This window comes from Pundamilia nyererei, unplaced genomic scaffold (assembly GCF_000239375.1).
Source record: "Pundamilia nyererei isolate P.nyererei 1_Seehausen unplaced genomic scaffold, PunNye1.0 scaffold00187, whole genome shotgun sequence".
Lineage (NCBI taxonomy): Eukaryota > Metazoa > Chordata > Actinopteri > Cichliformes > Cichlidae > Pundamilia > Pundamilia nyererei.
This window is the reverse complement of record NW_005187588.1, coordinates 694088-716143: the sequence shown is the minus strand read 5'-3', so window position 1 is coordinate 716143 and position 22056 is coordinate 694088. Positions and strand designations below refer to the sequence as shown.

The following is a 22056-nucleotide window of genomic DNA, read 5'->3' as shown; positions in this document are numbered from 1 at the left end:
GACTGCTATTTGAGAACCGAGAGTCAAGTGAACTGGACTGCATGAGGTTTTCTGAGGCCTAGGAAGAAGGACGAAACACTGATGATACAGGAGACCTTAAGATAGTCAGCTGAAATTCAGATGCTTGGGTAGCGTGAGGTTAGCCTATTCCAATAAGAGTGACAACAGAAGGATTTCTCTGCAATTCTGCTCTACTGCGTCTCAACATCTACCCCCACAAAAACAACAAAAAAAACCCACCAGCATATTTTTATATGCTTTGATAAAAAAACAACGAAGGCTCTAAAGAAATCTGGGGCAAATTTGATTCAGTCACCACTTCCTTTATGAATCTTCTTCCTATGGTCTTTGCAGCATCACTGTCTAATCCTTCTGGTCTGGTTCCAGACTGAGGCAGAAGCAAAAACTTTCCACATTCCTGAGAATACAAGTACCATCCAACAACTTCAAACCCTTTACTAAGTCAATTATTGTAAGACACAAGGGGCAACACACACACACACACACCAGCCACAGACACTCGTGTTCACTCATTCACACAAAGATTGTTTTCTCAGAAACACTCATTAGCTCAAAGAATCACACCACAGATTACAAACAACAGGGTCGACAGTGATTTATCGTACACAACCACGTTAAGTGCTAAAGTTGAGGAGCTTGAGGATATACTGTTTTGTTACATATAGGGCTCTTTAACTTTTAAAAAATAATCCCTACTATATACACACGCATTAATTTTAATAGGGGTAATATCTTGTTGGAAAATATAGGCCTTTGAATAGTCTGTTTGAAATTTAAAGTAAAAAAAATTTTGACTATGTTATTGGCACTTGGAATCACTAAACCCGTCATATGTACAGTAATTATCCTGTAAATAATACAGTTAAACTGTAATCTAGTTTCTTGCCAAACATGATCTGTAATTAGAAAGAGAGCCTTTTTTTGTCTCAGAGACACAGTGTTCAAAAAACAACTTCCACAAAAAACACCCAAGCCCAACCATTTTTTAAAACACTCAGAACTTTAAAACCTTGTTCTGGACTTAATTTTTTTTTCCTGGGAGGGGTGGTGGTGGTGGTGGTAGAGCGGGGAGGTCTAAGAGGAGTCAGTGCTCCATCTTTGACCACACTTGACCAAAGTAAAAAGTTATGTTGGTTTTTTTTTTGTTTGTTTTTAAAGCAACTAATAAAAGCTTACACAGTTATTTTTTCCATGCAATCATATAAAATACTACATTTCTGTTTTCTGTTAGGCTATGGTGGATATTTACAAGTTTTTGTTTGTATCATACAGTAAATCTGTACAAGGCCAGTTCGCTTTGACACGCTTCTCAGAAAAAAAACAAAAAACAAAAAAAGTGACCATAAAGTAATTAATTCAGGTTTTCACGGAAACTGAAGCTTCCCTCACAACACTGCTTCTCATGAGAGGAAATGGGGATTTGAATCCATCCTGTTGCCATGGTGACAGTCTTTTGGTGAGTTCCTTGTGGACTCATTTTCCTCTTTCCTATGATTTGTTTCTTTCAGATGAAGGAACGATTTCGGGGGGGGAAAAACAAACAAACAAAAAAAACAAACGTATGCAACAATCCCTTAAGAGTTCCAATTCCCCACATGTTCTCGCTGTACACACTCCCCTCCTCGCTTCACTGCTGTTGGCTGCTGACAGCGTCAGTCCTGTGCGATGACGGGGCTTTCTGCTGTTTCTGGGGCTGTGGTTTAAGCTGCTGCTGGTGCCTCTGGTGGTGAGATTGTTGTTGCTGCTGTTGCTGCGGTTGTTGTTGCTGCTGCAGTTGCTGTTGCTGCTGTGGATGTGTTGCCTGGGTGAAGGTTCCCTGCTGTTGGAGTGGGAAAGCTGCCTGCAGGATCAGCTGCGTAGACTGGTTGTTGTGGAGAAGACGAGGGCCCTGGCAGCAAGACAATGCAATGATATTAGACAATGAAGGAAATTCTTCTCCCTCTGCTCATTCTCTAGTGTCACTGAAAGTCTTAAACATTTACAAGTGTAAATGACACTCCGTACACTTAAGACACACTTCATATAATTTCATAATTATTCGCAATATCATAAAAATGAAATATCTGTACAGTAAAATTAAACATGAATGCTATCCTATCATACCATGCCTCTACAATATTTTAAATCAATGACATCTTCTGCCCTCTAGTGATACCTGTAGGAATTGCTGTTGTTGCTGCTGCCCCTGCTGGTTGCTTTGTGCCACTACAGCTGTCTGGTTTTGGCCGTCTGGTTGTCCTTGAGGTGCTTGGGCCGGCTGCAGAGTCAGCGTTTGGGTCTGCCCCCCTTGCTGAAGTGGTACAGAGGGTTAACAAAGGGAATATGTTGAGGTAAAGGAATAAAAATGAATTAAAAAGTTCACTCACTTACTGCTTTCAGGGTGAATGAGCAGCTACTCTTAGTTTTATCGTTATCAATTATTAAGATGTGTGCCATTTTTTCATTATTTAAGTAATTACCCAACAACCTGCAAGTCTTTGGTTTTTCAAGCGTGCTTTTGAGTTTCAATTAATTATTAAAAGGGTTATGCTGTTTTTTTTTTTAAAACCCAAAATACTTTTTCTATCATCCTGAATCTCTTCGTTAAATACTTCCAGACCCACACTGTTGCGTTAACTAGTCTTTTTCCCCCCTCCCCTTTTCATTTCAGTTACAAACACCTAGAAAATTATTGCTAACGAGCATTTTCAAAGCTACTGTGCCAGAATCATTACACCAAGCGTTAAAGAACACACATTTTACTATGCCAGGAGCAGTTTGTCAGCCCTGAGTGGCTCAGATATAATTATTTAAATGGGCTTCACTCCAAATAGTTTTGATCTTAGACAGAGAGAGGTAAAACAAAAGAAACAGACTTCATTCAAACTGTGTTTACCTGCTGGCTCCCAAATGGGTTGTATGCGGTAACCACCTGCCCCATAAACATAGAAGTGGGAACCATGACTGCACCACATGCATGCATTGGAGCTGTCACAAGCTTGGTCACAAGCTGCTGCCCTGCTGGGAAGCTGGAGAAAGAAATAGATAGATTTATCCATCATAGTAAATATCAGCTTTTCAAATGTACAAACTGTCAGATTGTCATTATAATGGGAATCAGGTTCGATTGTTCTGCACTAACCGGATCTGTCGGTCCTGGGTGAAAGTGGCCACAGCTGTGCCTTGCTGGGTGTTATTCTGCGGCAGGCTGGTGCTGATCTGCAGCACATTTGGCTGTCCTGGCTGGGAAATCATCATTGTGTTGTATAAAGGAGCAGATACAGAGCCCTGGGTCTGGGGTTGAGGTTGGGGCTGAGGCTGAGAAGCTTGCTGAGTCTGACGCTGGGGCTACAGAGGAGCAACAGCAAAGGCCATGACATTGTCTTTTAAATTAACGAAGCATTAACAAGATTATTTAAAGATTTTCTGTGGATTCGTTCTCCAGTTTCACTTTCCCCACTTTTACGCTGTCATGTGTGAAATTTACACATAACACAAAATAAATCAGCATGTAAGTCAAAGTGGTTTTTCGTAAGTTTTGTGTCTTCTAACTTTGAGACACAAAAATGAAATCGGTGAAATGTCTTGCTGCTGTCACACTCACCATTTTGAGCTGACTTCAAAATTGCATGAGATAATCAATAATTCACAACATGGAAATTTAAACTGTGTCTATTCAGAGGAAAGGCGGGGTTTAATGAAAGCCTCCACTACCACTGAGTGACCCCTAAAGTGTCACATTATTAAAAATGCAAACAGCATGAGATTTTAACATTTTATCCTCACAGCATAGCACTGTAATATCTGCATAAAAGTGACTAATACTGTCCCAAATTTAGGTAAGATTATTGTTCACAGAGAACACTGAAAGAAGACTACATGCACACACAGGCAACTTCTGAGATTAAAAGGAAATGACAAAATCATGGACATGCAAAAGAAACAGACAAACATTTTCATCTGATCGGAACTTTCAAAACCATTTTCATAGTATTTCCATAGCCTGTCTGCTTGCGTGTGTCTGCCGGTATCGCACCTGCGTAAGGGTGTTGGTCTGCTGTTGTAAGCTCTGTTGAGTGGGAGGAGCCTGCTGCTGGATGGTGAGCTGCTGAGTTCCCGAATGGATTGTTTGCTGGACCTGATTGGTCAACGTAGTTGTCTGCTGGACTGATCCTACTTGAGGAAGCTGTACATTCATGGGTCCACCCTGCTGCTGCAGCAACATCTATTAGAATGGACACATGAAACGTCAGGCCACATTCAGATAGTAAGGAGATTTACAATGTGTGTGTGTTACTTTTACCAAATCTGTGCGTGACAACAGAATAATCAACAGAAATAAATTATCTTTACACAATCAGGAGATGGCAGTTTACTGTTTTCTATGAATAGAAGAAATATATAATGCATGCAGGATTCCAGTCCTGATCTAGGTCAAGCAAAACCAGGTACAGCATTCACCTACTTGGTCTGAACAGAGGTCACATTTCTTGTTCGATTAAATGATTTTTTTTCCACATGTGGAAAATATTACATTAATACTACTCCTTGGCTCTATCTGTATCCTGTCAACAGAATCCACCCTGTTGGTTTATTGTTATAATTAATTTTATTTTGCTGTAAACACTAGGTGCAGTCATACACACCATTTTCTCAATATACAGATGTTAACTTCGACATGAAGACAAAGAAAGAGTTATGAATAGAGAGAAATAAAGCAAAGTAATAGAGGATGACACAAGGTAAGTTGCACTAGAGATATAAATAGACACTGAGTAAAGTGGACTTAAACACACCTGCCGTAAGAAAAGGCTTTTATGTCATAAAGCAGTGCTGACCTAAAAGTAATCTTGCATACGCATCTACAGCCTACCTGTATACCCTGCCCCTGGACTCTCTGCAGCTGCTCCTGGATGTGTCTGAGCTCCTCCTGCTGCCGCTGAATGTTAGCCTGGATCATTCTGGTCCTCTGCTCCAGCTGCTCCTTTAAGTGCTGCATGGCATTCACCTGCGCTGAGAACTCCATCACTGGCTGCAGACGGAGAGAAAAAGAACAAGCTGTGCAATGTGTATGCAATTAGGATACACTGGCTAATCGAACTCCATAGTTGGGTTGCACAGTTAATTAAATGCCACAAGGTCCAAGACCTCAGAGTCCACATTATACAAGCATTTGAAAAAACGTTTGTCACCAATTAACCTGTTGTCAACAAACCATTTGAGCTCTTCTCCACATAATTATGTCTCACCTGCACATTTGTCTGGAGCTGCTGCTGTTGTTGTTGTTGCTGTTGTTGCTGTTGCTGTTGCTGTTGTTGTTGTTGTTGTTGCTGCTGCTGTTGTTGCTGCTGCTGCTGATTGATCATACCAGGAGCTACACTCTGCCCTGTAGTCTGAGAGCTCATAGACTGCAAATATAATGAAAACAAAAACTATGATTACAGGCATGAATTTTCCATTGTATTACACCACTTTATATGCACATGTTCAAGACTTAAAACTGAAATACAGTTGCATTTATATAGTGTTTTTCTAATTTTACAGATGCATACATCTACACAGGAAAATTTAGAATAACAGTTAACCTAGTATTCATGTTTTTGGACTGTGAGAGGAAGCCAGACTACCCGGAGGAAACCCACACAGGAACAGAGAAAATATGCACACTCCACACAGAAAGTCCCTAGCTGAGGTTTAAACCAGGAACTTTCTTGCTGTGAGGCAACAGTGCGACGCACATCTCTGAGTTTTGACGCCGCTTAACGCCCATTCAAAGCACACCAACTTTAGTAAGTTGAAAAACACAGATTTTATGGTAATTATGTATTTTTGATTGAAAGATTGTTGAAGTGAAGATGCAAAACAATGAACCTCTCACCATCCCAGCTAACACTGCAGTACTGTCTTGATGCTAACCGCTGGCCTACTGAAACCTCATCTGCATATTAACCTTGCCCGTTGCTCTCCATTGAAGTTTGAAATCAAAACTGTAGCTGAGAAATTTGATTACATGTATTGAAAATTATGGTGGTAAAATCAGGTCACATTCAACATAATGTGATATGATGGAAATTTAAACTCGCGTACAGGTTTTATGTACAGCCCAGACTTTAAGCAGCTGAAAAGATGCTTTATAATTTCCCCAGTGATGCTCTTTCAGGCCTTCACTGTAACTCTGGTTTAGCTCTCTGTCTTTAACAAGTGTTTTTGTGACAGCAATTTTTTTAGAATTTTTGCCTGAAGAGTCATTTAGTTTTAGTTATAATTTAGGGATCTAAGTTTAGGGTCAACTACATATCACAAGATTATCAAAACCTAAATGTGAAGTTGATTTTTTTGCCTAAAATATAAAGTGTAAAAGTTTGTGTTTTTACTCCACAAGGTTTGCAAAGCATCTTATTTTCCCAGACTTAAAAAGCGAAATGTGTCCATATGTCTGCTCTAAATTTTGTCATGTTTTCATGAGAAACAGAGGCATGGGAGCTTCCTCCACACCCTGTTTGTTGAGGGCAGATCAAATTCTGTGCATCCAACCTTGATGTACACAGAGAATACTGACAGGATCACTTCCAAAACTCGCCCCGCCTCTCAGAACATTTTCATCTCGTTTTTATTCGTTGGTACAAGTGTCCGTGGATTTCATCGCAGTTTTTATCCTCAGGCATTCGTTTTTATTTTAGTGATTTTGTTTTCGTCAGGGAGAAACAGGTTGTTGACAAAAACTATGATGAAAATTATTAAAATAGTAAATGGCCTGCATTTGTATAGCACTTTACTTATTATTTATTAGTCAGCAGAATTAACACTGTTCTTGAAGTCGGAAGCGTTTGTCTGCGCTTAGTGCTCAGATTACGTAAGAAAGCTTCAGGAAATAGTAAAGCACAAAAGTTCCACCAGGAACCAGATATGCCAATCCATAAAACAAAAAAGAAAACAGTGTTTTCTGGACCAATTTCTGTGTTAGTTATGGCCAGAAGTAGTTTTGTAAGGATTTTCTATGCATTAGCTAGCTGTGTCCTGTCTCACCTGGCTGCTGATAGATGACCGGCGCTGTGATGTCATCTCCATGGTGGATGCTAATGATTGCCGAGGGGGCGTGGCCGTGTCCATGTGTAACTTGGGAGCTGTCGCTGCAGAGAAAGTAATTGGTGGTCAATGGTTATTTTTAGATGATATCACTTTACTACAGGAGTTAGCCACTGAATTTTAATACAGAGAGGATATGTCACCACCTCCCCTTAACAGTATGTCAGTGTATGTCACATTACTTGTGCAACTGTGGGTGTCCTTACAAGTGCAGGTGTTGTCAGACACATGCGATGAGGACTTGCGGGAACTCCGCGAGGAAGTCGAAGGTGTTCTACTGTGGTCAAATCGCTCCAGTGCCTCCTTCAGGCTGGACGTATTGAGCTGTGACTCTGAGCCAGAGTCTTGACTCTGGAAAAATAAGAAAATACCAAAGATTTAAAAAAAACAAGAAAGCCTATCCATTGTATCTAATGGAGTGCATACAAGTGGAAATTACAGGCCTAAAAGGTAATTGAGGTACCAGCAGAAAATCTGAAGCATAAATTTCATAATCTAACATTGTAACAGCTCCTAATGAAGCTGAATATTGTACTTCAACATGTAATATATTTCTGGTATTTTTGCTTTCATCTGTTTCAGTTAGTCTTACGCAACAACTTCTACCACAACATTGTTTTTAGACTAAATTTTACTCCTGTGCTTGACATGTTTGGAATTATAAGGACCGTGCTACATGTTTTATTTATCTCTCACCTTATCTGCAGTGACTTCTGGATTTGCCTCCTCGATGCCGAGCTCTCTGCGCTGTTCTGCCCTCACCTCTGCATAGCTGCATTTTAGACCAAAAACAAAAACAAACAAAAAAGGGGGGGGGGGGGGGTTTGAGAAGATGGTTGACCAATAAAAACATTATAAAAATAGATACATAAAGAGTCTTTTGTTAACACAAACTCAACATTGTTCCTGAAAAAGTCCAGTGATCAGCAATCTTCTGGAAAAGGGGAATAAAATAAACATACTTGTACCTGACTACTGTGTGCGTGCAGACAATAAACTCAGGTCGAGAGTTCCATTGATGGTAGGTGATGTAGTAGTGTGTCTGCAGCCAGATCCACTGTTGACCTTTCGTCAGGAAACGGTAGTAGCATGACTTCCCTTTACCATATTGCATTACTGAACAGAAGCGGGGCAGAAAAAGCCAAAGATGTTACCAAAAACACTCAGAAAAAGGCTTTTACAAAAGATTTTTGCTAGTTTGACTTAAAGTAAGTGCTCACAGTGTTCGTGACATTTCGCTAGCGTCTCCAGGTCGTCCACATGGTAATAGTCGTACCCTGATGTCCCCAAAACCTCAAAAGGCAGGTAGCCTATAATCGGTGGCGCTCTGTAAAAGGTAAAAGAATTTTCTTACTCTGATGTAAAATTGCTGAACGGATACTTTTTCTAGAGAAACGCTTTGTTTTCATGTACATTTATTTATTTTATTTATCCATCCATTCGCTTCTGCTTCTCCTTTTCAGGGTCGCGGAGGGTGCTGGAGCCTATCCCAGGTTTCATAGGGCGAGAGGCGGGGTACACCCTGGACAGGTCGCCAGTCTGTCGCAGGGCTAACACATAGAGACACAGACAACCAGTCACATTCACTCACAGATTCACACCTATGGGCAATTTAGATTGACCAATTAACCTATCCCCACTAACTGCATGTTTTTGGACTGTGGGAGGAAGCCGGAGTACCCGGAGAGAACCCACGCAAACACGAGGAGGACATGCAAACTCCACACAGAAAGACCCCGGCCTGATGGTGGAATTGAACTCAGGACCTTCTTGCTGTGCAGCAACGGTGCTAACCACCGTGCCGCCCTCATTTATTTTATTTATGATTTGTTTATTTATTTTCTATGATTTCTTAACTTCTAGTGTCCTGAAAAGTGAAACTAGAAGTGTGGAGGAAGATCTCAATGGAGAAATAAATTGAAGAACAAGAACACAGTTTGTGAAGAACTGAAATGAAACATATTTGAACTATGACCTGGAAAAAGACCGTACTATCCTCTAGTTCACATTTAAATTTGTCAATAATGAATGAAGACAGAACTTAAGAGGTTAGATGCATGAATAAAGTCTCACATTTGCTAAACTGACCAATCATAAAGTGTGTGAATGTGTGTTTCAGCCATCTATATAAGACAGCAGCCATGTGGGTGCAACTCAACCACCCAACAACCCGTTGTGATTGAGTATACAGGAGAAGAACTAGATCTGCCTACCGATGGTCTAAAAAGAGGAATTTCCATTCTAGACTGTGTCTCGATGTGAACTCTTCATTGGGCTCCTCCACCGTACACATTTCCTATGAAAATAAAATTGTGAAAATTAGATGTTTTGAGAGATAATTAATAGCTAATTGACAAATAAATACATAACAGTCTAATGAGTAAAGTCAGTTCATGTCTGAATAATACCTTGATAAACTGAGGCTTAGCTAGCCGGACCGTGGCTACAAAGCACACCTGGTCATCAAAGGCAGGTTGTAGCGACCGCTGTAACACCCCTGCCAGACCGTTCCTAGTCACATTGGGAACTGCACAACAGTGTTACTTACTCAGCATGTCAAAGAATATAAAATGTGGTTCACAGAGCAGTACACAGAATAATATCTTTCTAGGCTAGTAAATGATTGATATCTTAAAAATATGCTTATTTTCCACTTTTTGACTTTAACATTTAATGGGTTTAACACACAAGTTTATTGCTAGTTTGTATCTATACATGCAAGCTTGTTTGGAAAATAGTATTTAAAAAAAAAAAAAACATCTTCTGAAATTCCTCACATGCAGTGCGAGGGACATACCGTTATTGAGAGACTTGAAGTTGCCGATGAACTTAACATATTCATAAACAGGGGATTCTTTGGGGTCAATGGCCCCTCGCAGCATATGACAGCAGAACTCCATGTGATTCTTAGCTGGAGACAAAAAAGAAAAAGAGATTATAATTACCAAGGAAAAAAAAATACAACTGCTTGTAAAAACATGCTGTTCATGTGCTCCACAAAGTTCATGTCCAGTCCAGCAGCTTCACTCTGACAAGCCGCGTCTTCACACTATGGTGACGTTTATGAAATTTGAATCCTTTTTAACATTATTTATTTATCAATTTATTTGAGAAATACTTTTACTTGTGAGCATTTTTAATCTGATAATAATAAATAATCCTGTTTAATCATCAGACATACAAAAAAAAAAATTGTAAACCATATCATTTCAAATAAGCAGGTTTTATGGTACAAGATGACGGTGTGTTACTCACACTTTAGGTAATCAGTGCTAAGGTTCTCTAGCTCAGAGGGGTGTGTGGACAGAGCCTTGTACACTTCGGAGTGTTCCCCAACCGGCAGGAAGTTTAACAGGTTCTGGTCCACCAAATCCGCCTGATAAAACACCCACACACAGGCACACACACACATTCAAGAGGAATACAAATGAAGACAAGCCCTTTTCAATACACACTGGTCAGCCTGACATGTTTAATCTGAACCACACAAAAGATCCTATGAAAGCTTTTGTTATAATAAAGTGTATGACTAATACAGACACGGTTGCAGGGGGAGGTGATTTACCGGGAGGTGTTCTAGTAGTGAAGTGACACTCTCAGACACGTAGAGGATGTTGCCATCAGTCATTATTGCTATAAAGAACCCATCAAGAGCCTGTTAAAAAATAAAAATAAAAAATAAAAATAAAAACAGTGTCAAATCCCATAAGGACAAACTTAAAATTGTAAATTTAACTTCAGATATAACTATACTGTACAAAATGAGGTGACACTGACCACTGCATTAATACAACTGTGGGTCAAGTGCCTGTGTTTTTACACAACAAACAGGATTACAGAACGAAACCTAAGATTTCTGACCTCCAGCATGAGCTGGGTGAATTCCTCATTGCTAAGAAATGGAGGCTTCCAGTCTTGCCTGATCTCACTTGACTCAGACTGAGCTGCAATCTCTGGTGAAGGACAGAGAATTCAGTCAGAACTTAATACAGACATAGTGGAAAACGTCGAGGAAGAATAAGAGCACGAGAGGTGAGGGCATGTAAAAAGACAACAAAAACAGCATAAAGTTAACAGTAAACAACTGGGTGGAAAAATGTTTTGAGACTGCTATGTCCAGTATGAAAACAAGACAGTTAAAAACATACTAGGCGGAAGCTGGTATTTTATTATCTTGCAAGTCAATGACACTAGATAAAAACAAAAGGATCATTGACCTATAAACAGTGATGAAATAATTTAACATAAACACAATATCAGTATTCATAAAAAGTTAAAACTGCTGAAACCCTTATAATTATTAAAAGACATAAAGGTAGATTTACTTTAAGAATAACTTGTTAGGTCAAAAATACACAACTGGTTCAAATAGTTACCATTTTGTAATGTAAAATTCCAGCACCAATGTCTCATAAAAAGGCAATAAAAACATGCTTTCGCTTTCTAGTGATGAAGGTAAGCAAACCCTGATAAGTGTGGCTAAATCGGAATGATCAAGCTAAATATACAAAAAACATCCACCCTGTGAGGTGTTTAGCAAAAACAGGAAGTGAGACGAGCACGGCAGAAAGCTCTGACCTTTGTGTTTACACAGGAAGTCGATGCTTTTCTGCAGGATGGTGGACTTGTCCATCTTTCTAGTGTTGCCAGGCAACATTGTGCCGAGTTCCTTGATGAGGACATTGAACTGGTCTCGCCGTCTCTTCTCAGACTTGTTACGGGACACGCTGCAAGCAAAAATAGTTTTGAAATAGAAGGTTTAAGACATTTTATTTGGTTCTGTTTTCATCCAGTGTTTTGACTGGACTTTAAAAACACAACCTTTAAAAAAATAGTAATGTAACTTTATTATAAGTGTCCCTGGTTATGTGAAAGTCAAGGCAGAATGACTGTTGTGTGAATGGCATTAGGACAAAGTCAGCTCTGACACTGTGTATTAACAAAAATGTACTAACTCATGTTTAATCAATATTCTATGACTTTTTTAAGTCCATACTAGACTAATCTCCTCTCCAGCATGTTTATCTTACCGTTTTGCTTTGTCCTTTTCATCTTCTTCCATCAACCCATCAAAGATGCTACAATCATCCCTAAAGAAGGAAGAAAGCAAACATATTTACAGCCATTCACAGCTTTCAAGACTTACTTGTTTACGTTTTCCTGCATGTGCGGTGGCCTTGAAGGCAGGTATGCATTGTTAATAATAACCAATGACTGATGTTGGCTAATGAGAGAATTCCTATTGTACATGCCAGCAGCAGGTTTATTTTTGGGTCACACAGAAAACGGGTGAGAGAGAGAGAGAGAGCGAGAGAGAGCAGTAGAAGGAATGTGTTTTGTTTGCCAAGAAGATTAAGCGCATTTGTGTACTACGTTTCAATTAATATAGGTCAAAAAAATCATTTGATGGGGACTCATAGATGCTATCCATAACTTTCTTTCTTTAAATGAAAAAATATTCTTTCAAAAGTAAAGAAATATAAAGAGTTAAAATAATGAGTTTTAATTTTTGAGCCAGATGTTATATACATATATTTTGTGATTTTGTACATGTGACTATGAACATATTCTGTATACAGCAGACACAACATTTTGAGGTGTTGTGTGCAGCATTATACCCCATGCTTGATGTCATGGTGGCTGCTAATCAGGGCTGTGGCTGCAGTGATTTGTTCTTTAGGCGTGAGGTAGGCATTTGGAAGACCACCTGTTGAGACAAAAAGAGCAGGTAGTTTATTAGTTTAACTCCTAGTTATTTTTCATATTGTATATGAAGGCACTAAATGGGGCTTTGAAGTGAAAGCCTGAAAGGGTAGTCCCTTTTCTAACCATAACATTTGCAGATCATATCTTTTCTCTTAACTAGTTCCTTTCTTTTAAAAAAAAAAAAACACAGTTACATCTCCATACATGCATGCACACACTAAATAATAAAAATTTCTGACATTTAATAAACACTTTTCCATGCACCAGATTAAATCTGTGTGTCTGTGTGTTAACTTCTCACCTCACTGCAGCCTATGCACGTGCTCAGTTAACGTATTTTCTCAGGGGGTTGTAGAAGGGGTTTGGGGTCAAAAGTGGAGCTGATGTCATTGGGGTCATGAGAGGGCACCAGGCCACAGGAAGGACATGGTGGTCAAGCAAACCTGCTGGAGAAATCAGAGCAGAAACTAATGGTCATGGGGAGACCAACCAGAGAGTTTGGAAACATAATAACCATCTCCTAGTGCACTGTCTGCCATTTCTTAAACCAAGATTTATTTTTATTTATTCTTTTTTCCCCCTTTAAAATCAGTTTCTTCCTTTTAATTTTGGTACAATATACATTATGGACATAAATGTATTTTATGAATTAAGATTATTAAATTACAGTATAACATGCGGCAGCATCTTCAAAGTGTGAATAACATAAATCAATACAAAAAAAAATACCCTGAAATGAAATTTACTTCTGCACTTACAATAGTTTTACATCATGTAACTTACCTTCTGGAATGTCACTTGTTGGTATAATTAGCTATTTGAGATCGTAGCCTTTGAGTTGCTGACAAATCTTGTGTGTGCAAACCACACCTCACCTGCAACACAAACATACACCCACTGTTTACCATGCACAGAAATTCTAGAAGTCACCCGAAAAATGCAGATGTTAGTTGCTGCAAAGTACAAAACAGGAAACCTGAGCTGCAAGTAATCAGCTTTTACACATAGATTTGTCATACCACTAAAACACCAAAAACAAGTCTGCTCTGTCTAAGAAACGGTTAAAAGTAAAATGGATTTAATACTACTTTCATATAAAAAAAATAAAAAATTAACAACAAATACCCCATTATCTCAGCAACAGTCCAATCATTTTACAGAGATATATGATCACAATTGAGGTGCTGGACCCAATATAACCATGGCATTTTGCCATGAAAAATGACTGGTGATGACTTAGAGTAGTTGCTGATTGTTTTCCTGTTAATCAACAGTTCTGTTGTTTTGATTCTCAAACTGTTATGACCAATCTAGTCTTCGCATCAATGCTCAGTGTGCGTTTTCTTTTTTATTAAAAACAACAGTCTAAAGATTTACTCTTTACATTAACACCAACCAGCACCACAACTGAACAGCAATAACTTGTGAGTGTTAGTGCTTTTTTCAACAAGCAAACTCATGCACAAGAGTCGAATAATCAATTTCAGCATTTGCTAAAGGCTTAAAAGATTAGTCTATAGGAGTCGCTTCCAAACTCGTCAAGTAGTCCCACCGTCACAGGGACAACAGACCACCACTTAATCAACGCCTTCTAAGAGGATTTTGCTGTATATAAGTGTGGGCAGAGAGGTCACGAAGACTACACTAACAACTGCGGACAGCATACTAGAGGAGATTCCCTCTCATATCTCCCTCATGTGTATAAAACCATCATAAGGAGATCACACTGGTGGTCCCAAGGCTATATTTCGGGATGCTGACCTGCACTTGGTGTTCTCTTCATGGCCAATAAGTGAAGCCTCGTTAAACTGAGCTTCTTCATTGGACGAAGACGTTGTAAACCATTCCCAATGAATTAACTCTCATATGAGCAACATGACCGAATGTTTTTCCGTCTCCCAAAACAGCAACGAGCCATAAGATAAGGCAAGCTAGCGTTTAACATATACAATTTAATGCCACAGGTGTTAGTTATACAACCTAAAAGAGAGCAACCCATATAGCTAGCTAGCAGGCTAACTAAGCTTGCTACCGAAAACTGCCAATTTAACTCAGAGATTTAATGCTCTTACTGCCCCAGTTTCCTCATGCTCACACTCCGAAAACACTGAATGACACTCACGGGTAAAGCATTTCACATTTGTCAAAAATAAACAAGAGGAAAAATATGTCTATCATAGCAAGCTGGCGCCGAGCCCGAAGCTGTCACGCAACAACTGACACTGAAGATGAAATAATCTAAAATATTACCGTCGGGTCCACAAACGCCGCGCATGAACATCCGCGCGGGGCAAGGTCCTCGCGTAAGCCGACAAAAACATGCCTATCCACCGCGGAGACACATCTATAAAACCAACGACGGTGGAAACATTTTCGCGGCAGATGTACATACACACATACATACATACACTGTGCCCGAGCACGCGCGCGGGCTCACACACACACACTGGCAAGGATACGCGCACGCGCTCGCCCACTCTTACACATAGACACTGGCTGCTCCAAATGTGGGTCACTGGGCCTTGCTCTCCCTCAAGCGTGCGGAAACAGTCCCGAAGCCTGCTCTGCAGTCCGACCGCTTCCGCACGCCGAAAACACCGTCTACAAACCACGGCTGCCGTGCTATTTCACGATCGGTAACCGCCACCAGCTTCGCGTATGCATTAAAAACCCTTACCTTGACGAATAATCGAGAGCAGCCTCCGTGTTTTGCTTACTTGTGAGCGTTGCAGCGAGGTGGTGGGGGCCAGGAGGACTTCGGGTTGGGGAGAAAAACAGGAGGCCTACTTCATATTACGACGTACAGTCATGCGCAATAGAGACAGCAGGGCGCACTATTTTGCAAGTACAGTAGCCGAGGGAAAACTGAGGGAATCGCTGAGTGATCTTCGAAAGGGGAAATGACTCCGCGTTTTTTTATGTGGCTTTTCCAGACAAACTACTCCACTGTCCGAGCGACCGAGGTAGCGATTAAAAATTAAGGCATTTAAAATGTTTAAAAATGGCTGACGCCAGTCTGGATAATAGTGATATATAAAAATAGATACACAGTTTACTCGCGTTTTAAAAGCACCTCAATAGCAATATTTAAATAATATATTTTGATAAACTAATAATATCTCTACTGGCTGTAATTTGGGTTGCACGGTATTAACTGTGAATGTGACATTGGACGGTCGCCACAGGGGTGTAGAAGCAGGTTAAAGACAGCCCTCCTGATGACAAGGGGTTCCCCTTTTATCGACATTCAATCGCAGGCATTCACGGCCATGACGTTGTCCGTATTTTGTGTCGAGGTTCCCCCTAACTTTTTCTAAAGGTGCTTTTAGGCTTTAGAGATTCTTTTTATGAGGCATAATCTGGAATTCTACATCAATTTCATGTGTTTGCAGTGATAGATATCTACACTATACTGGTTACTGTCTTTATGGACAAGATGCTATCAAGACAGTACAAATCATATAAAAGTGTCACACCATAAATTGAACAATATCACCAAACTGGGAGACATTTTATTTCACTAGTCCAGCGGCCCTCAACATTTTTTGCACCACCATTTATGCCCGACAATATCGGCCTTTAAGGTGTCGCGGATAAATACAACAAAATAAAACTAGTACCGGTACCGAAAAAAAGAAGATTTATTCATAACACACGTGAAAAGACCCAGGAAAACCAAGTTAACGATAAAAACGATAACAAAATAACGCTGAAAACCGATAAAAACCCTGAAAACCGGTACCAAACGACACACGGACCGATACCGGTCCGAGGCCCGGGGGTTGGGGACCGCTGCACTAGTCTACTTCCTTCTCTGTTCCTCTGATGTGAGCTGTAAATATTGCTCATACGTGGGGGAAGGATTTAGGCACAGAATAAATAGAGGATGACTGGCAGGAAGCTATAACCCTGATCAAATGTACCTTCATATGCAAGAGACTCAGTATAATAGTGTTCACAGATTGCATATCACCGCTGATGTTTTGCACAAGAGTCTAAATTGATTTCCAGGTTCTGGAAAGTTATGTCTAAGGAAATTAGTGGAATGTTTAAAATAAGCTTCTTTATTTTTTTTATTTTTTTTTAAAGATCCTGGTGTTTTCCTCTTAGGTCTACCCTCTAGCGAGTTGCACCTAGCACACTACAGATTTCTGGAGAAGCTTCTTCTACAGGGAGTGCAGAATTATTAGGCAAGTTGTATTTTTGAGGAATAATTTTATTATTGAACAACAACCATGTTCTCAATGAACCCAAAAAACTCATTAATATCAAAGCTGAATGTTTTTGGAAGTAGTTTTTAGTTTTAGCTATTTTAGGGGGATATCTGTGTGTGCAGGTGACTATTACTGTGCATAATTATTAGGCAACTTAACAAAAAACAAATATATACCCATTTCAATTATTTATTTTTACCAGTGAAACCAATATAACATCTCCACATTCACAAATATACATTTCTGACATTCAAAAACAAAACAAAAACAAATCAGCGACCAATATAGCCACCTTTCTTTGCAAGGACACTCAAAAGCCTGCCATCCATGGATTCTGTCAGTGTTTTGATCTGTTCACCATCAACATTGCGTGCAGCAGCAACCACAGCATCCCAGACACTGTTCTGAGAGGTGTACTGTTTTCCCTCCTTGTAAATCTCACATTTGATGATGGACCACAGGTTCTCAATGGGGTTCAGATCAGGTGAACAAGGTGGCCATGTCATTAGTTTTTCTTCTTTTATACCCTTTCTTGCCAGCCACGCTGTGGAGTACTTGGACGCGTGTGATGGAGCATTGTCCTGCATGAAAATCACGTTTTTCTTGAAGGATGCAGACTTCTTCCTGTACCACTGCTTGAAGAAGGTGTCTTCCAGAAACTGGCAGTAGGACTGGGAGTTGAGCTTGACTCCATCCTCAACCCGAAAAGGCCCCACAAGCTCATCTTTGATGATACCAGCCCAAACCAGTACTCCACCTCCACCTTGCTGGCGTCTGAGTCGGACTGGAGCTCTCTGCCCTTTACCAATCCAGCCACGGGCCCATCCATCTGGCCCATCAAGACTCACTCTCATGTCATCAGTCCATAAAACCTTAGAAAAATCAGTCTTGAGATATTTCTTGGCCCAGTCTTGACGTTTCAGCTTGTGTGTCTTGTTCAGTGGTGGTCGTCTTTCAGCCTTTCTTACCTTGGCCATGTCTCTGAGTATTGCACACCTTGTGCTTTTGGGCACTCCAGTGATGTTGCAGCTCTGAAATATGGCCAAACTGGTGGCAAGTGGCATCTTGGCAGCTGCACGCTTGACTTTTCTCAGTTCATGGGCAGTTATTTTGCACCTTGGTTTTTCCTCACGCTTCTTGCGACCCTGTTGACTATTTTGAATGAAACGCTTGATTGTTCGATGATCACGCTTCAGAAGCTTTGCAATTTTGAGACTGCTGCATCCCTCTGCAAGATATCTCACTATTTTTGACTTTTCTGAGCCTGTCAAGTCCTTCTTTTGACCCATTTTGCCAAAGGAAAGGACGTTGTAATAATAATTATCCACACCTGATATAGGGTGTTGATGTCATTAGACCACACCCCTTCTCATTACAGAGATGCACATCACCTAATATGCTTAATTGGTAGTAGGCTTTCGAGCCTATACAGCTTGGAGTAAGACAACATGCATGAAGAGGATGATGTGGACAAAATACTCATTTGCCTAATAATTCTGCACTCCCTGTAATTGCCAGAAAGTGTATTTCACTCAACTGGATTAAAGGTTCTAGTGTTACCATTGGGAACTGGGAAATCTTTAATGCTCTTCCACATGAAAGACTACAAGCGACTATAAAGAGTCATGACAAATTGTTTTTGAGGGTCTGGTCACTCTGTCTACACTATCCACCTTCTGGCTTTAAATACTTGCTTCTGGAGTACTCGGTAATATCCCAGAATCTCTGATTGTTAGCTTGATGGCTGTTGATGACAAGTTAACTTATTTATTTATTTATGTTTGTGAATTTGTTAACTATGTAATAGGACTGCAGTGGGATGTTGGGTGGGCTGGTCATTCTTTTGGATGTGTGTCAGACTCTTTGTTACTTGCTAAAACTTAATAAAGTATTTTTTTTAATCCAACAGTACCATAAGCTCATTCACTCATATATAACTTTCATACAGTGCTATGTTCTGTGCATTTATTTTGCTGTTTCTTTCTTTCTTATTCAGCTGCTCCCTTTAGGGTTCACCACAGCAGATCATCTGCCTCCCTATCTATAGCAGTCTTCTCTGTCACACCAGCCCTCTGCATGTCCTCCTTCATTACATCCACGAACTTTCTCTGTGGTCTTCCTCCTTTACTTTCGCCTCGCAGCTCCATATTTTACATCCACTATCCCTCCTCTGCACATGTGGAAACAATCTGAGCCTTTTCTCTAACTGTGTCTCCCACCCACTCAAACTGAGCTGTCCCAATGATCAATTCTGCCGTGTCTGCTCACCCTCCTGATTTTCTTTCTGTGCCACAGTCTACAAACCATAAACCATAGAAGGTCTCACTATCACCTTGTAAACCTTCCCTTTCACTTATGCTCCTCTTGGTTTGTTACAAATCACCCATACAATCACAATCTCCATCCTGCCTGCACTTTCTTCTTCACCTCTGTTATACACTGTCCATTGCTTTGAATCATTTATCCCAGGTATTTAAACCCATCCCGTTCACTTCCTCTACAAGCACATTATCATCCACGCCGACACAGGGAGAGCTTGCAAACCCCACACAATTTCATGAAAGCCACTATTTGAGTTTCCAACCTGTCTGAGGTGACAGTGCTAACCACTCCATCATTGTGTCACCCGTAATTTACATACATGCAATATTTTCTTTAAACTAAAAAAGAAAACCAAAAAGAAATTATGAAATAAACCTGTGAAAACCTTTCTATGAGCAACTCTATGACAGGAGTAAAGATTTCAATTGTGAGACATGAAAAAAACAGAGGAACGTTTTTTTTATAACTTTAATAATTTTACAACCAAAAGTACCTCTAAATTAAACAATTATCATGTTCCCTTCCTGCAAGTCTCTGCTAGTCCACCTGCCCTTTTCTTCCATATGAGCAATGCACCAGTTTGATGGTCTCTTAATCACGCTGACTTCATTCAGCGTAACTGTGTCCATTACTCATTCCTCACTAATGCCTCCGGGTGAAAACGACATGCTATGATAAGACATAACATAAAAACAATCATCCATTAATGGTTTTCACAGCGCAAACAATCATAAAATCAATCAATCTGAGGCCATGGTCCTGAGCTGGAAAAGGCTGGAGTGCCCACCCCAGGTCAGGGATGAGCTCCTGCCCCAAGTGGAGGAGTTTAAGTATCTCGGGATCTTGTTCACAAGTGAAAGAAGAAGGGAGTGGGAGATCGCCAGACGGATTGATGCTGCGGCTGTACCAGTCCGTTGTGGTGAAGAGGGAGCTGAGTGTAAAAGCAAAGCTCTCAATTTAGCGGTCGATCTACGTCCCTACCTTCGCCCATGGTCACGAGCTGTGGGTACTGACTGAAAGAATGAGATCACGGATACAAGCGGCAGAAATGCGCTTCCTCCGAAGGGTGGTTGGCCTCTTCCTCAGAGATAGGTCAAGCAATTCAGCCCATCCAGGAGGGGCTCAGAGTAGAGCTGCTGCTCCTCCACATTGAAAGGAGCCAGTTGACGTAGTTCGGGCATCTGATAAGGATGCTTCCTGGGCGCTTCCTTGGTGAGGTGTTCCAGGCATGTGCCACCATGAGGACGCCCCGGGGGAGAACCAGGACACGCTGGAGAGATTATATCTCTTCCCCCGCAACTCGGATAAGCAAAAGATGATGATGATGGATGGAATTTTATATTTGACAATGATGACGTTAAACCGAACTGATGAAAAAGCCAAATGACAGAAAATAATGAGCTAAACTGAGTTACCTTCTATTTATGCAAAATAAATGCTTTATTAATCCCAAATTTAAGAATTTTTTTATGTCACAACTGTTGAAATAATAATACTTATTCTCCCCTCGAAGGCAGGGAGTATGTAATTGTATGTTTGCAGCGTAGCATCCACAGTTTGCAAGATATCATTTTTTCAAATTTTGCGTAGTGGTAGATACCAGTAACAGCTCAAGCTGATATCATTTTGTTGAAAATTCTGTAAAGATCAGAGCAAAGGAGGAAATAAGGAATAACATTTTTATGGGTCAAACCTCACAATAATATATGAAGCCTTTCGGAGACATGAGTACTTGGGTTGACCTTCATTAGCATTTTAGGTCAAAGTTGACCTTGTAAAACAAATTTGAAGAATCCATATTGAGTAATGTGTCATATGAAAGGGCATGGGGAGAGCTGTGCAACACACTTTTTATTTGATCAATGCGACGCCCTGGGGCGTCACAATGAAGCCATAATCAGCCGTTGTCATCGTACTGTAATCAAAACATCATAAAACGAAAGACATCATAAAAGAGTTTTAGTATAGCCCTTGCTATTCCGGGGGTGTTGCATTCTCTGAGTGCTCTTGTTGTTATTATAATTATAATTCATAGAATGTGGTATGTATATTGGACTGTTTCTTGAGCTCTCTTATATCTCATTAATTCATTCCTCCTGCCTGGGCTCATTTTTCTCAGTCTCTCAGCTTCTTATTCCCGCTGTCAAGCTCCTTCTTCTGAACTCCAACTTCTCCTCCACTTTCCTCTCTGTCATCACTTTCGCTTTCCTCACTGTACATTGAGATTAGTCCTTATCTGCTTTTTAAAGGATTATCCACATTTTCCTATCTATTATTTTCTCTCCTTTCTGCTTTTTCCCTCACACAGCACCCCTGCATATTATGCACGATTCAGTCATTCTGTAATTGATCTCTTCTTGTAGCGTTCACATTCTGGGTTTCCTTTACTCAACGTGTTCTGTTCCTTCTTTCTTTCTTGCTTTTGTCTTCCTTCTTGCTTCCTGCTTTCTCCAGCGTTCCACTTTAACACTTGTTCTGCATCCTTCGCGTCAATCACCTTGTGGGTTCCTCAGTAACTTTATTGCATCTCATTCCTTGCGTCTTCAGCTGATTCCTTCTTCTTTTCATTTCCCCCAAGCCTTCATTATTTAGGATTCCAGCATCACATAGTTGATTTCCTCATCCTTGTTGCTATATGTTCCATTCTATTCATTATCTCTTTGTCTTGTTCAATTAAGCATACCTGCATTTCCAAACTCCCCCCATGTTACCTTCTAACAGTAATATA

General features: G+C 40.3%; 1 protein-coding gene across 4 annotated transcripts; it reads right to left on the bottom strand.

Annotated features, from left to right (window-relative positions):
- Positions 1–601: 601 nt before the first annotated feature.
- clockb (clock circadian regulator b) lies at positions 602–15620 on the bottom strand. Of its 4 annotated transcripts, none has more exons than XM_005747050.1 (24): positions 15470–15620; positions 13576–13667; positions 13094–13238; positions 12705–12793; positions 12117–12176; positions 11665–11813; positions 10948–11039; positions 10652–10741; positions 10342–10462; positions 9884–9997; positions 9495–9613; positions 9300–9382; positions 8307–8413; positions 8055–8202; positions 7783–7858; positions 7293–7437; positions 7027–7130; positions 5250–5408; positions 4874–5032; positions 4037–4225; positions 3143–3348; positions 2897–3029; positions 2177–2311; positions 602–1909 (listed from the first exon to the last, which is right to left on the bottom strand). In XM_005747050.1, the coding sequence occupies exons 4-24, from the start codon at positions 12719–12721 to the stop codon at positions 1649–1651; spliced, it is 2667 nt and encodes an 888-aa protein (XP_005747107.1). In that variant the 5' UTR covers positions 12722–12793; positions 13094–13238; positions 13576–13667; positions 15470–15620; the 3' UTR covers positions 602–1648. The 4 variants fall into 4 exon arrangements, with proteins under 4 accessions (XP_005747107.1, XP_005747108.1, XP_005747109.1 ...); XM_005747051.1 differs by having other exon boundaries at positions 13094–13235; XM_005747052.1 differs by having other exon boundaries at positions 15510–15620.
- Positions 15621–22056: the final 6436 nt, after the last annotated feature.

Excerpts from the sequence above, each read along its gene's own strand:
- clockb (XM_005747050.1), bottom strand. Across the intron at positions 10,742-10,947 it reads TCACCCAGCTCATGCTGGAG|GCTCTTGATGGGTTCTTTAT; the intron begins GTCAGAAATCTT and ends ATTTTTTAACAG. Across the intron at positions 7,438-7,782 it reads CAGAAGTCACTGCAGATAAG|AGTCAAGACTCTGGCTCAGA; the intron begins GTGAGAGATAAA and ends TTATTTTTCCAG.